Source organism: Callorhinus ursinus, unplaced genomic scaffold (assembly GCF_003265705.2).
Source record: "Callorhinus ursinus isolate GAN/ISIS: 27379988/994484 unplaced genomic scaffold, GSC_fseal_2.0 scaffold3, whole genome shotgun sequence".
NCBI lineage: Eukaryota > Metazoa > Chordata > Mammalia > Carnivora > Otariidae > Callorhinus > Callorhinus ursinus.
The window spans coordinates 51,887,398-51,902,449 of NW_027397065.1; the positions used below are offsets into that span (position 1 = coordinate 51,887,398).

General features: G+C 47.8%; 1 protein-coding gene across 5 annotated transcripts in view; it reads right to left on the reverse strand.

Annotated features, from left to right (window-relative positions):
• Nucleotides 1–15,052, reverse strand: part of ARHGEF37 (Rho guanine nucleotide exchange factor 37) — a 55,975-nt gene that overhangs the window by 24,539 nt on the left and 16,384 nt on the right. For all 5 annotated transcript variants that reach the window (XM_025867269.2, XM_025867268.2, XM_025867265.2 and 2 more), the window contains exons 2-7: nucleotides 13,973–14,169; nucleotides 12,638–12,761; nucleotides 11,071–11,218; nucleotides 3,210–3,409; nucleotides 1,750–1,880; nucleotides 969–1,073 (exon numbers count right to left, since the gene is read on the reverse strand). In XM_025867269.2, the coding sequence (XP_025723054.1) occupies nucleotides 969–1,073; nucleotides 1,750–1,880; nucleotides 3,210–3,409; nucleotides 11,071–11,218; nucleotides 12,638–12,761; nucleotides 13,973–14,158 (894 nt within the window). In that variant the 5' untranslated portion in view covers nucleotides 14,159–14,169. The remainder of the gene's footprint in view (nucleotides 1–968; nucleotides 1,074–1,749; nucleotides 1,881–3,209; nucleotides 3,410–11,070; nucleotides 11,219–12,637; nucleotides 12,762–13,972; nucleotides 14,170–15,052) is intronic.

The window sequence follows — 15,052 nt, forward strand, 5'->3', positions numbered from 1 at the left end:
CCTGCTGCCTTCTGCCGGGGGGGGGGGGGGCAGGAAGGAGCCAGAACAAGCAGGGGCATCTGCCCCACACAGAGGGGTCTGCAACTACAGCCTCCCGCGTTCTCCACAATTCCCCTAAGGCCACCCCAAATCCCATTATCCAAGAGCCTGTTATCATCTGACCAAGCTGCTTTGCACAAATGGACATGACGGAGGACAAAACCACAGAAAAGGGACGGAGTGGATGGAATGAGTCAGCATCGATGAAACAGTGAAGGGTATCGGCATAAGGAAAACGATGTGCCGGATGGCATGCAAACTGGTGTTCCTGTGGGCTGAATTCAGCCTGTAGAAATGTATTTTCTTGGGCCTGCATAGCATTTAGGTTTTCATTAAATTTGTTGCTCACGTGGACATACCACGAGATTTCATCTGAAAGGTTTTTTTCCCCCCCCTAAAATCAGAACTGGCTATGCTGGGTCCACATTTCCAAACAGCAACAGCTTTTCCAAGCCAAGTAACAGCTGCCCCTTTAGATTTTATTCACCCATGCATTCAGTCAAATTCTAAATATCAGAATGTATTTAACTCTACCGAAAAGTTTCATGAACAGCCTGTTAGGCATTAAGCCTCCGACACTTGCACATTTCACTCAGTAATATTACCTGCTTGACTTTCTCAGGCACCTGAGTGTGTCACCTGCTCCGGGTCACAGACTGGCACGGTCCCTCTGGAGGGCTCGGACCCCAGTGAATTTTAACCCCTCTCAGTGGGAACCTCACCCCCTGAGAGCTCAGTGGGCTCAGAGGCTGTGGTGTGGGGAGTGCTTGCCTGTGGCCCTTCTTCTGACCCGCAGCCAGTGACCCGGTGACCTCTTCCCTTTCGGTTCCTGCAGCTGATGCATTTGCCAGCTTGTCGGATGGGCCCCACATGCCTCCTGCCTGGGGGACCCAGCCCAGCCCAACGATTATTACGGGCAGGATCCTCACCTCCAGATTATCCAGGTAAACAGCCACATTGTTCTTCATCTCGGTCACACACAGCGACACCCAGTGGAACCTCTCTTCTAAATCATCAAATTCCTTATCTTCTGTCTGAGAGGAGAGTGACGTTTGTGAGAGCTGAGAATATCCATGCCCAGGGAGAGAGGGGACTAGTGTACACCAACATCCTCGTCCCACGCTCTCACTGGAGACCACCTTTACCACAGCCCCGCCCATCAGAGCCAGTTCTTCATCCCCAAAGCTGAGTGGGACGGTTAGAGGCAGTGAGTGCTGCTTAATGGTTTTGTACTCAGATCATGGAATCAGATACACAAGCATCCGAGTTCTGGCTCCCTAGCTGTGTGACCTTGGGCAAGTGTTTTACCCTCCCTGAACCTGTTTTTTCAGGTGCAGATGGGGTAATAAAAACACCTACTTTATTGTGTCGATCAAATAATGCCTGGTTCAGAGTAAGTACTCTGCTCCTAGTGGCTATTCCAAGCTGGTTCTTCGCTCAGACCCAGAGATTAACTCTCCTATCTGCACACAAGGATAATCAGAGAAAGAGCACACGGGATGCAGTGGAGAGAGCCCTATCTGGCCCTTCAGAATCATGTGAAGGTGCCAACTTGGCCTCCTCCTGGCAACGCGGTGCTAAGAGGTCACTTCGGTCCCTTGGCCCCCGCCTCCTCATCTCTGAGAGGACTCTATGCCACCTGCCCCATCCACCGCACAGTCCTGCCCCGTGGAACGGCCAGGATGCCACCCGTCCTCCGCCTGCGCTCACCCTGGGCACGAGCCCCGCCTCCTGCTTCAGCAGCTGGCTCAGCCGGGTGGTCTTCTTGGAGAGGGTGTGCGTGTTGAGGCGGGCCAGCCGCTCCCGGAGGGTCAGCTGCTCCACTTTGGTGTACTTGGAGGCTGCACCAACAGAGGAGAGGGAAGGCACAGGAACCAAAGCTGACCCAGGAAAGCAGGCATCCCGGACACACCTGGCTAGGAGCCCACTTGGACCCTTTTCTCAAACATCAGCAGTACGCCTGTTCGAACGGCCACTCGCAAGAGGGAGAGCCCAGGCCTTGCTGCAAGGTGTGAGCCCTGGCTACACAGCTGCCCGCCTGCCCAACTTTGGCAAGGCGCCACTTGTTGGGCCTGTTTCCTCATTCATAAGTGAGACCAGCCACCTTATATGGTTGCTGGGAGGATCACATAAGATAGTGGGTCTGAATGTACTTTCTAAAGAACTCACTGAGAGGTGAGTTGTGTGAGGCTCCTGGGCCAGTGTCAGCCAGGCCAGGCTGGGAACCACACTCCCCACTCGGGTGCAGGGCTTTCCACTGATCTGTCACCCCGGACCTGAGTCTGAAAGCCAGCTCTGCCTCTCACCAGCTCTGGGATCTACAGCAAACGATTTAAGCTTTCATTTGACCTGACTGTGAGATGGCGCTACCGGGGCCAGCCTCTGAGTGTGACTGTAAGGATCAAACCAGATAATGAATGAAAGATGTGTCACAGGAACTAAATTATCACTATTATACCATCTGGATCGTGCAGTTGACTTTGCTCTCTACTTGGGACGCTGCTTCATTTTCCAAACTTTCCTGTTTTAACAACCTGAGAGTTCCCCACCCACTAGCTGTCCTTCCCAAGGTATATTTATATATACTTGGCCTCCTCCATATTCATTTCTCCTCCACAGTATAGCAGCCATGTGGTTTGCATGGGACTGATCTCACTTTGGTTCAAAAGGTGGGTGCTAGCTGAGATAAGCAAATTCATAGAGTCCTAAACCCCTGGCCACAGTGATCGATACATAAGCCAGGCCCAAGCCAATTAGCTCATGGCATTCCCCTAACCATGGTAACTGGTTCAGGGTGAGCACATGAGCCAAATGGGTCCTTTCAGAATGATGCACCAATCTAATTTATGACTAAGGGGAGAAAGGCCCTGTCTTATCCTAGAGGGTATGATATGCAGATGTGAATCTTGGAATGGCAATAGCCATTTACTACTATGAGGGAAGTAAGCCTGAAGATGAAGCTAACACACAGTAAAGAGCAGAGATAAGAGAATTATTGGGAAATGGAGCCATCACCCTGATCAAACTCTACCTAAAGTCCATATGACCTCTGGACTTGTGGTTACATGAGCCACTACATTTCCTTTATTAATGAAGATAGTTTGAAATGAGTGTTTTTGTAGCTGGAAGCATTCTCACTGACATAGCCCCTAAATTCCCCAAGTCCTTACCCACTTCCTTGCGCCTCTTGTATTCATTGATGTTGGTGTTCACGTCCTGGAGGGCAGAGACAGCCCTCTGAAGCACAGGGTAGGCACTGGCATCAGGGACGGTGTTCTCCAGGATTTTCTGCAGCAGCAATGGGTACTTGGTAATCCTCTGCAGAGGGATTACCAGTAAGAAACTGAGGCCAGAGGGCCCAGCTTGTGGCCTGAGGGAGAAGGCTGGCGTTAGGTAGGGAAAGCCCACCATTTTGGGCCACAGGAGTCCAGGGCTCTAGGCCCAGCTCTGCCTTTTAACTTGCTGTGTGCTCTCAGGCCTAAGTCACCCTCCTTACGTGTTTCTCAGTTTCCTCATCTGTAATGCATGAGGTCTAGATGCTAGACAGGCACAGCTAGTTCTCACTGTATCCTTTTCTGGGCCCTGGTTTCCCATCTGTACTAAATGCAACGGTCAGTTCTCTGTCCTCTGCTTCCTTGGCCTCTCAGCAGCAGACAGAGCTGACCAGTCCCTGCTCTTGAAACACTTTCTTCTTTTGGCCCCAGAGATGCCCTTCATCCTGCTTTTCCTGCTCCATGGGCCATTCTCTTCGCCTCCTCTGCTGGCCTCGCTCCAATGCCAGGGCGCCCTGGGGCCTTCCCTCCCCTCCACTCACTCTCTTACTGACTTCATTTAGTCTGATGGCTTTAAACACAGCCCCAACCCAGACCTCTGTTCCCAGCTTCTGTCCCGAGCTCCAGACTCACACAGTCAACTGCCTGCATGACATGTCCACCTGGCTATGTCCCAAGTACAACTCTGTATGCTGGACATCCATTTGAGATTTCATTCAGTAAAATGGTTCTGTGGCTTTAAAAGTTGAAAGTTTAAAAAAAATAATCACAGGAACTTTATATGTTTATAGAGATGCATTTAAATTATTTAAGGGTAGGGTGCCTGGGTGGCTCAGTCGGTTAAGCATCGGCCTTCAGCTCAGGTCATGATCCCAGGGTCCTGGGATCAAGTCCTGTGTCAGGCTCCCTGCTCTCCAGGGAGTTTGCTTTCCCTCTGCTCCTCCTCCCACTTGTTCTCTCAATCTCTCTCTCAAATAAATAAAATCTTTAAAAAAAAAGTATTTTTTTAAAAACTTAGTTAACGATAAAAAGTCATGATGTCTATTATTTGTCTTTAAACAGTTCAGCATAAAAATAGATGAGGCAAAATATTAATACTGGTTAATTTTAGGTAGTGGTATATGTTTGTTACATTCTATTTTTCTACAGGTGTGAAAATTTTCACTAAAAAAAATAAAAAATAAAACAAAACACAAGAAGGAGTAGTGTCAAGATCCCCTCCAGATGCACTATTCGATGAATGGATGACTTTTTCTAGTCCCTTTCTTGCTGATATCAGGGATTTGCAGAAAAACTACCCAAATCAATGGCATCTGGGAAGAGGCTCCCACAGTTTTCCCTTGATCATGACCAGAAGCCCTCAGACCTGCCTTTCAAGAGGCCCACGAGGGTTTCAAACCTGTGTCTAAGCATGCCTCATCCAAGAAGACTCATAGATGCTGCTCACAGCCCTTCTCTGGCCCCCTCTCCATGGTACCCTTGCCTCTTGCTCTTCCTCCTAAGGAAATATTTCCAGACCAAATGTCCAGGAAAGATCAGTCATGAGGCTAAGAATAGGTAGAGCAGGTGGGTGTGCCCTCATTAGCTGCAGGGGGCTGTGGGGGAGGCAAAGGTAGGATTACCTGTCAGGACATGCCTACGTTGACCATCTGCTCTCACCACGGGTTTCCTAGCACTTGGCTGACCACAGGCAGGGGAGATGGAAAAAGTCACCAGATATTTGCAAAACTCTGTTCTCTGGGCTTACTTTCCACGGGAGAGGGCCAACTGCCTCATGGGGACATCTGTCCACAAATAAGAGCACAGCGCGTCTTCAAAGAGAGGATCACAGCTCTTCTCCACAATTATCAAGGAGTCATGATAGAATTACAGCAGCTTTTTACCATTACAGCTTTTCTAAGGTAATCTGAAGGAAATATATATATATATTTTTTTTTTTTTTAAAGTAGGCCCAACAGGGGGCTAGAACTCACAACCCTGAATTCAAGACCTGAGCTGAGATCAAGAGTCAGATGCTTAACTGACCGAGCCATGTAGGCACCCCTGGAGAAAATTTTTTAAGTGGCCTTTCAAACAGGCAACAAAAATTGAAAGATAATCCCCCCACACACAAAAAAAGGAGAGGAGAGGGGAGGGGAGCAGAGGGGAGGAGATGAAAGACCAAAGCAAAGACAGATAATCCCCAGAGCTGGGTGGATATGGGGAGACAGGCCCGCTTACATTTTCTCAGTGGGAGCCGTGATTGGTAAGATCTTTTTAAAGAGCTGTTTGGCAATTTGTGAAACGTACAAATCCTTTGTTCCATCAGTCCCACTCCAGAAATGTCAACTCAAGCGAGCAAAGATAAAGGCAGAAGTTACCAGCAACTCTACTTATCACAGTGAAAAGCTACAAACAAGCCAGATACCCATCAGCAGAGGGTTGGTTAAACCACCAGAGTCTGTGAGCTGCCTTGGAAAGGAACTCTGTGCAGCCATTAACAAGAACATGGTAGAACTATTCCTAGTGTTGTGAAAAGATATTCATAGCCATAGTTAAGTGAAAAAGTTGCTGGGGCACCTGGGTGGCTCAGTCAGTTAAGCGTCCGACTCTTGACTTCAGCTCAGGTCATGATCTCAGGGTCCTGGGATCGAGCCCGTCAGGCTCCTGCTCAGTGGGGAGTCTGCTTCTCCTTCCTCTGCCCTTCTCCCCTGCTTGTGTCCCCCCTCAAATAAATTTTTAAAAAACTTAAAAAAAAATAAAATGAACGAAGATTGCCAATAAAGGAAAACAAAGATTATTTGCCTTCCCCAAACACTGCCTCAGCCGTCATTCTGAGATAGTGGGTGCTTTGTGCTGGACCGATTGGCCTCTGCGGGGCAGCCTCTTCCCTGCTGATAGCTGCAGAGCTTCCTGCCTACTGCAAGAGCAAGGCTTTGATCCCCTTGGGCCTCAGGTGGGAGCTGAATTAAGAGACAGGATAAACTGAACACCCTACCCACTCACCCACCCAAATAAAAGGGTAGCAGGCAGCATGCATTTTGGAATCACAAAGAATCTGATTAGTCTCATCCATCCTAACTGGATAAGAAGAACCACTTACGAGAACCACTTACTACTGGTTGGTCTGGTGATTCTAGTCGGCTAAGCTCCAGAAACAGTCCCATGATCATAAGCACAAGAAGGCCAGGATTACTGTTTCAAGAGAGAGGAGATGGAAAGCAATGCTGGCAGGAAGAATGACATTCCTGGGGCAACATTAGACCAGGGGCTCTCATCGAGGGCACGGTGGAAACTTGCAGGCACAGGGCTGCTCCAGGCACTTGGTGGGCAGGGACCAGGGCAGCGGCCATCTGCAAGGACAACCCTGCTCTGTGAAGAGTGCGAAGTCTCCTAGATCCCTCTGGACGTGCACAGGCTGAATGAATGCCTCAAAATGTGCCGCAATTTCAAGAGCAGAGATGTTTTTGTGACACTTCGACTCCACCCAGTCACTTACCATAGCACTGCAAATTATTATGATGCTACCTTTCATAAACAAGACCCAAGCAGATCATCTGCTAGAACATCATACGTCCTACCTCCTCTGCCCCCCAGAGCGTAATGTTATCCCTATGTCATTTATGTTGAGGTTTGCTTATCATACACAAGTAGGTCAAATTTGCTCTCATTGCTACTTGTCATTCTAGGGCACACACATTCTCTGCTCTTTCCTTTTTCGATACGTCTTACATGGAATGGCTTCTGACTTTTCTTTCCTTGAATCCAAACTCATTTATTGTATGTAGGTGCCACCATCTGATTCCTTCATTAGATTTTCTAGGGTAGTGGTGCCCAAGCATCGGCACACTGAAATACATATTACTTTATTAGACATTATTTTCCTTTTACTTCTCCTTTTTATTACAGTTAAGCCATTAAATTTTCTTTCCAGTTCCGTATACAGGTAGAATATTTATATGTATTTCGAGAATATATGTCAGGATAATAATTTAATGTTTGTTATAAAAAAGGAGCATTAAGGAGCACCTGGGTGGCTCGGTTGAATGGCAGGCTCTTGATTTTGGCTCAGGTCATGATCTCAGGTCATGAGATTGAGCCCTGCATCGGACTCCGTGATGGGCGTGGAGCCTCCTTAAGATTTTCTCTCTCCCTCTCATTCTGTCCCTCTCCCCTACCCCTCACTCCCTCTCTTAAAAAACAAGGGATGGGGGTGCCTGGGTGGCTCAGTCGGTTAAACGTCTGCCTTTGGCTCAGGTCATGATCCTGGAGTCCTGGGATCGGGCTCCCTGCTCAGCGGGGAGCCTGCCTCTCCCTCTGCTGCTCCCCCTGCTTGTGCTCTCTCTCTTTCAAATAAGTAAATTCTTAAAAAAGAAAAAAAAAAGGAAAAAAAGGAGCATTGAAATCACCAGAGCTGAGAGCCACAGTGTGGTTTCAGAGAAATACAATCCCTGCCTAGTCAAGACAAGGATCATAGCTGGGGTTTACAGAGTATCACTTGGGTACAAATGAGTCCAAACCCCCATGAGGTATAGTTATCACTCCCCCTTTACACATAAGGAAACCAGGTTCTGAGACATGAAACGGCTCTGCTAAGGTAAGTTAGGGGCAGAGCCAGATCTGCCACTGGGCAGTGTGGCACCAGGTCCCATAGAGTCCAGACTGGTCTGGCTGGGAAAGACCAGTGTGTGGAAGGCATGACAAACCGCAGCCTCTGTGCCAGCTAGGGCCCCCCAACAGTGCTTCTAACATGTCTGAGCTAGATGCCAGTATTTGGTACCTGGGAGATGTTATATCAAAGTTTCTGACTTCTTTTCAAATATCAGAGGATCTGGCCACAGTGGACTCATATTCCTACATGGCAACTGAGGCGGATGGTTTGTAAAATAGGGCTGTAATTACTCTACTCACAGTATGCACACCCTTTGTTGTGATGGCTGCTGTATCCACTTTGAATAGGACCCCAGAGCCCCTCCGCTTGAGAAGTAGGGTCTATTTTTCCACCCCTTCGGTCTGTCACAGAATGCCAAGACCTCCAAAGGCCTTCCCCTGCCCTCCACCTCCCTTTTCCCTCCCTCCTGCCCTCTCCTGTCTCAACCCTGTGACCGCCATGTGAGCAAGCCTGGGCCACCTGCCAGATGATGAGAGGCTGTATGGCCAGAGCTGAGTCAGCTCACGCATCTCAGATACATGAGAGAGCCCAGCCAAGATCAGCAAAGCTGACCTACAACTGATCACAGGCACGTGAAGGTGCTCAGCCAGGGCTAGAAGAATCTTTTACTGAGCCCGGCTATATTGCTAATGTGCAGCAGAGTGAGCCAAACAGATGTCTGTCTTAAGCCGTTCTGTTTTGGGGCAGTCTGTTATATAATGAAAGCTACTCGATAGAGCAAACATCAGCAGAAGCAGCTGCCCTCTACATGGGGTCTGTTGGCTCTGGTTGGCCATAGTCTCCCCTGCTCCCTTTTGCACCAAACCTGCCACCCTGCTTCCCTCATTTTCGTTACCTGCCTCTCTCATATTGAAATGTATTTAGTGACCCTTGCAAAAGCCTAAATTTGTAAGACTCTTGGAAGGATGAATCAAAGGGGGAAGTGAATGTAGTTTTTTGTGGGGTAGAAGGGGCCAGGACATGGGTAACTGAAAAGGAGGCTTTAAGGGGTTGAGGGGACAGGCAAGGGAGAAGGGGAGGGGAGACAGCAGGAGCTCCCACAGGCAATAACATCATCTTCAAAGATCAAAATCTACACAGTCTTTCTCTTGGGTGTAAAGGGAATGTCTAAATAAGATCAAATAATAGTAGCCTCTCATCCTCCTACACTATTCTGATTTCCAGAAAATGACCTTCATCTATCTCCATTTGGGGAGTTAGTCCTGGGGAAGATAGAAGCCTTTTTGAAACAGAAAATCCCAGGCAAGGAAATATAAACGACTCTTAAATATACAAAGAAATGACCAACTTTAATCATGAGAAGTAAATGCGAAATGAAACCACGCTGAGACACCATTTGTCACCTCTTTCAGTTGCAAATATTCTAAAGTTTAATGACACACTCTGGTGAGGCTATGAGGAAACAGACACGCACACCTTGCTCATGGTATAGCTTTTATAGAAGGAAATTTTGCTATATTAGCAAAATTATCCATACATACTTTCTTTGACCTAGCAAGTCCATGACTGGACATTCACCTTACAAAAACACTTGCATCTGTGGGGAACCTGGGTGGCTCAGTTTGTTGAGCATCCAGCTCTTGATTTTGGCTCAGGTCATGGTCTCAGGGTCATGAGATCAAGCCGTGCATTGAGCACCACAGTAAGCACAGAGTCTGCTTGAGATTCTCTCTCCCTCTCCCTTTGTGCACACTCCCCCACTCATGCACACTCTCTCTAAAATAAATAAATAAAACCTTAAAAAAATACTTGCACTTGAGTAAAATGACATATGCTCATGAATAATCACTCAACACTATCTGTAATCTCCAAAGAAAAGAAGCAAATCAATGTCCGTTAATAGAGACCAGTTAAATAAACTGGGGAGCAGCCATGTGGTAGAAGAACGTGCTGTTCAAAGGCTCATACATGTATGTATTGAAATAGGAAGACGTCCAAGATATATGGTAAGTGAAAAAAAGATACAAACTTTCTTCAAAAAGGCAGTAAAATGAGAGCATGTATTTGTATTTGCTTCTATATGCATAAAGGAAGTCTGCAAAGATTCACAAGCAATTTACAAGTGGTTGGCTTGACTTTGGGGCTGGGGGTAGTATTTGGGTAGAGGAAGGGACAGGATTAGACAGGACAGAATTGTGCTGCACAAATTTGGATGTTTTAAAGCTTCTGAACCACGTAGCTCTTCTCCATTCAAAATTTTAATTTAAAAAATATCTGTTCTCTACATATCTCTATCTAGAGTTTCCACCCACTGGTGCTAGCTCTGGGTGGTGAGCTCAGCCAGGGCAGCTTTGTTCCCATTTCATGGGGCAGTTTTCAGCTCTCTGTGGAGAGGCCTTCCGAGGTGATCCGAACCTGCTTCATGCCACTGCTGCCTACAGCACGTGGTTCCCCCCCCAGCTCACCACCCTTCCCATGGGAGACATGAGTGCTGTCCACCGGATGTTTCTGCTTTTCCACCTCTGGACACCCAGGCAGGGTGGCACACCCTGGCCTCCGGGCAGTTGGACAAAGTCATGGGATTTGTTCTGGCCTCTGAATTATGAGAAGTGATGAACATCCTTTCTGGTCTGGAGCACTTGATTACCAGCATCAGACCTCCCAGAGCTCTCTCTCTTGTTTAAAAGGTTTTATTTATTATTTGAGAGAGAGTGAGAGAGAGCATGAGAGGAGAGAGGGTCAGAGGGAGAAGCAGACTCCCCACTGAGCAGGGAGCCCGATGTGGGACTCGATCCAGGGACTCCGGGATCATGACCTGAGCTGAAGGCAGTCGCCTAACCGACTGAGCCACCCAGGGCCGCCCCTCCCCACCCCAAGAGTTCTTTTGCCCTTCACCACCATTACTGGCAATAATCCAGAGAGTGGCTGCTCTCTGGAGTGAGGATGGCACAGAGAAGAGCCTCAGGTCACCCGCAGTGGAGCATAGGAAGGTATAAACCCTGTTACTGGAAGCCACCGAAAGTCAGGAATTGTGTGTCTCTGAAGCCTGACCTGACTGAGACCCTCCTGCAGCAGCATGAGCCTCACCAAGGAGGGGTGAGACCTGGGCAGCTCCTGACTCCAGGGTCAATGGCAGCAGAGGGGCATGCTCACTGGTCTGCTACTCACACCACAGCCTCGATGATGCTCTGAATCTCTCGCTGCAGCTCTGGCTCCCTCCGGTAGGTGTCAAGCAGCAGCAAGGCCTGGTCATAGCTAGCGCAGTACACCTTGTAGACTCGCTCCAACTCCTCATGGCATTCCAGGAATAAGTTACCTGATGGTGCAAAAGCAACAAGGAGCCCTCAAAGGCATATCTGCATGTCCCCTCACTTGGGAAATGGAAGTGGTGAGTGAGACAGCTAAACCCTCAGCTTGGGAGGGAGACTGATAGGCCTAACCAGTTCTGTCACTCTGGGCAAGTTACCTCTTCTTCCTGAGTTTCCATGTTTTCATCTCATTTCAAAAGGCTGCCGTAAGAATTATGGGACAGAATGATGCAGAGCTCGGGCTGCTGCCCTGGGAGTCTTAATAAAGTGTAGTGATATTTACGGCAATAATATTCAAAATTCTCATATTTGTACAGAGCTTCACAGCTCTTTTCTACCCGGCACCCCTACACCTTACCTGCCTGACTCCACTCAAAAACCCCTGACCCTGAGGTTCTGTCATGTGACCCAGGGCAACAAGTGAGAAGAGACTGAGGGACACAGGTGTGAGGTTTATACCGACGCATCCCTCCTCCTTTATGCTCTAGAGGGTCCTCCTGACCATTCCAGAATGAGGACACTCCCACCATCACTCACCAGGGTGACAGTGAGGCCCCTGCAGGTCTCATGCTTCCACGCTTGCCATTCCCTCACAACCCACTGTCCACAACAGCCAAAGAGGTCATCAAAAACATAAATGGGACCATATCGCTTTCCTGCTCAAAACCATCCAATAGTTTTTCATCACATTCTGCATAAAATCTGAACTCCTTACCATGGCCTAGAAGGCCCTACATGATCTGGTCCTTCTCCGCCTCTTCCATCTTATCTCCTAACACAATCCCCTCACAAACTCCCCTGGAGTGACACTAGACTTCTGTCTGTCCTTCAAACATTCTAGGCTTATCCCTGCCTCAGGGCCTTTGCACAGCCATTCTCTCTGCTCTCCCTCCACATCTTATAGCTGTCTCCTTCCTAATATTCAGGTCTCAATTCAAATGTCCCCTTCTTAGGAGGACTACTCTCATGCCCAAAGGTTACTACATTTGTTTCTTTTCTTCAAATTCTAAATTATTACCTAAAATTCTCGTTTATCTGTTTATTGTCTCTCACTAACTTGTCAAGCCTTAAGAATGGGAACTTGGACTCACTTGTTGATGCTGTGACCCCAGCACACAGCATAGTGACTGGCAATGCTCAGTATATAACTAAGCTTAGTAAATAAGTAAAGGTTCAACTGGGTCACTGAGCAGTTAGTCCCTCCTTGTCTCTGGACCCCGGTCTCCTCTTCTGTAAAGTGATGGGATGGGGCTGGATATTATTTGAGGGTCCTACCGGCTCTGAAATGCTGTGTTTCAGGGATTCCCCAAAAGAAACTCCCATTGAGCTGCATTTCCCTGGAACTCTGGAGACAGTTCTGCAATACCCACATGCTGAGGACAATTCCACAGGAATCTAGGGCTGATGATGGCCTTGTCTTTGCTCACCAATCAAGTGCACTTGTTCCTCCTTCCTGGATGCTGTCTCTTGCAGATCATGAAGAAATCTGCTGTTCACCTTGATGACATCATCGATGTTTGAGAACAGGACATCCAAATCTCCCTGGGGCAGCTAGAAGGAACAAAGAAACCATAGGAGTCTCTGGAAATTGACAAGAGTGACTTTATTTGCAAGCTTTGGAGATCCGTCCAGAACATTCACACCTTCAGGGTCCTATTACTCCTGGGAAGATTGCTCCAGTGGAATGTTTGCAAGGCTTTGATAAACCTTATAAATTAGGTATAAATTAGGTGTTCTCATTACTCTACAAGAAGAGAGGAAGAGACGGAGGGCTCAGCATGGAATGAAAGCTGAATTGAGGTTTTAGCCTAGATCTGCTGGTAGCCATCATGTTTCTTGCCTCAGTTTCCCTATCTGTCATATTAGGGTGTAAAGCTGGACTTCCTTCCAGCTCTGACATACTTGGCACCCACCACCATTACCTTGAGATGTATTCTGAACCCCAGCTACTATACACTGGCAATACCACTGCAGGACATCTATATATGTGCATGGGTGTGTACAGGAGATCGTGTGTGTCTGTGTGTGTGTGTGACTATCCTGGATGCACAATCAAGTAGGAAAACCTAACTAGAAAAATCTCTAGAGTATGCTCTTATTTTTATTAGAATAAGTAACAATCTGTAGTTGTTTGTTTAATGCCTAGAGAGAAAAATCCTAATTTCTGGAGGGTAAAATATGAGAGGACTTTCACCTTCCACATTTCTTACTTTAGTATTTCCTTCATTCATTCAAGAAACACTAATTGAAGTCTCTGATTTATGCGTCCAGAACTGGGGTTATATTGAACTAAACAGTCTTTGCCCTAATGGTGCTTACATGCTAAGGGATACTTTACATTTTATAGAGAGAGCCTGTATTATTTCTGAAATCAGGAGGAAAAAAAAAGATGTAAAAACCCATCATAGTGATAACCTCTTCCTGTTGCCATCTCCTAAAGGAGACAATTAGAATATAGGTCAGTTTAAGCAATCTGTTCTAAATTTGATAAAGGGCTATTTTATCCATTAGCTCACTTAATTCTCTGAGGTGACTATTCCTCTCTCCATTTACCAGATGAATACACTAAGGCGCCGATGTGTTAAAGGCCCTGCTGAAGGCTGCATGGCCAATAAATGGAAATACCCCAGCTTACATCCAGGTGACTTCACAGCCACCACACCTTCCCCTCTATTAAGCCTGCCCCTGGAAGAGATGTGGGGTCTCAGAAGCCAGGACCCATGTCTGCCCCTATTACGGGAGGCTATGTGCAGCCCCAGTACCTGCTGCAGGCAGCTCCTGATGTCGGAAGCACAGAGGCGGAGCATGTGCAGGTAGGAGAGCTCAGTGTCAATGAGCTCCCTGACAGCCAGCCTCTGATGCAGCAACAGTCTCTCCCCAGAGACCCGGCCTTCTCCATCGGGACTCCCTGTTCTGGAGGATGGCTCATCAGTCTCATGGTCAGCCATGTCAGCAGGTTCTAGGAAAGGCAAACACATGCCAACTCACTTCCGGGAGCTCTACTGGAACACGCTGTCTCTAATCCAAAGACAACTATTCATCAAGCGGCCTAAAAACATCTCTAGCTTGCACACTGCAAAAATGAACTGTGTATTAGCATTTGTGGGCAGTATCTGAACAATCTTAAAAGGTAGAACATGGCTCATAATTGTTGACATTTTCCAGGATTCAGATAATGTGCTTGCCTAGCTTTTCTTCTATTTTTCCCCCAGCTCTTGACCCAGATTTATTTGGTTCAGCCAAGTCTCTCCCATCCTCTCTCCCAGGGGTTCCCTCCTCTCTACCCCCACTACCCCACTCAGGCCTCACGACCCCCCTGGGCTCTTTCCACAGCCTCCAGGAGCACCTTTCCAAGTCTAAAGTCCTCTCCCTTTTGCTGCCACCCACACCCATGCATCCTGGAGGTGCTTCCAGCTTAAACTTCCTGAAATAAAGCTTTTTTTTTTTTTAGATTTTATTTATTTATTTGACAGAGAGATAGAGAGAGAGCACAGATAGGCAGAGCGGCTGGCAGAGGGAGAGGGAGAAGCAGGCTCTCCGCTGAGCAGGGAGCCCGATGTGGGGCTCGGCCCCAGGACCTTGGGATCATGACCTGAGCCGAAGGCAGACACTCAACAGACTGAGACACCCAGGCCCCCCCTGAAATAAAGCTTTTGATCTTGGCATTCCATGCTGTGAGGCTTGAACGGCTCCCTGCTGCTCTGTGGTCTGGCTCCAAGCTCATTTTCCCTTCACAGACCATCCTCCAGCCAAAGAGAGCTACATGTTTTCCTCCAGGCCTGCATGGTCATTTCTTGCCTCTGTGCTTTTGCACCTGCTGGGCCCCCTCCCATGTCTCTACC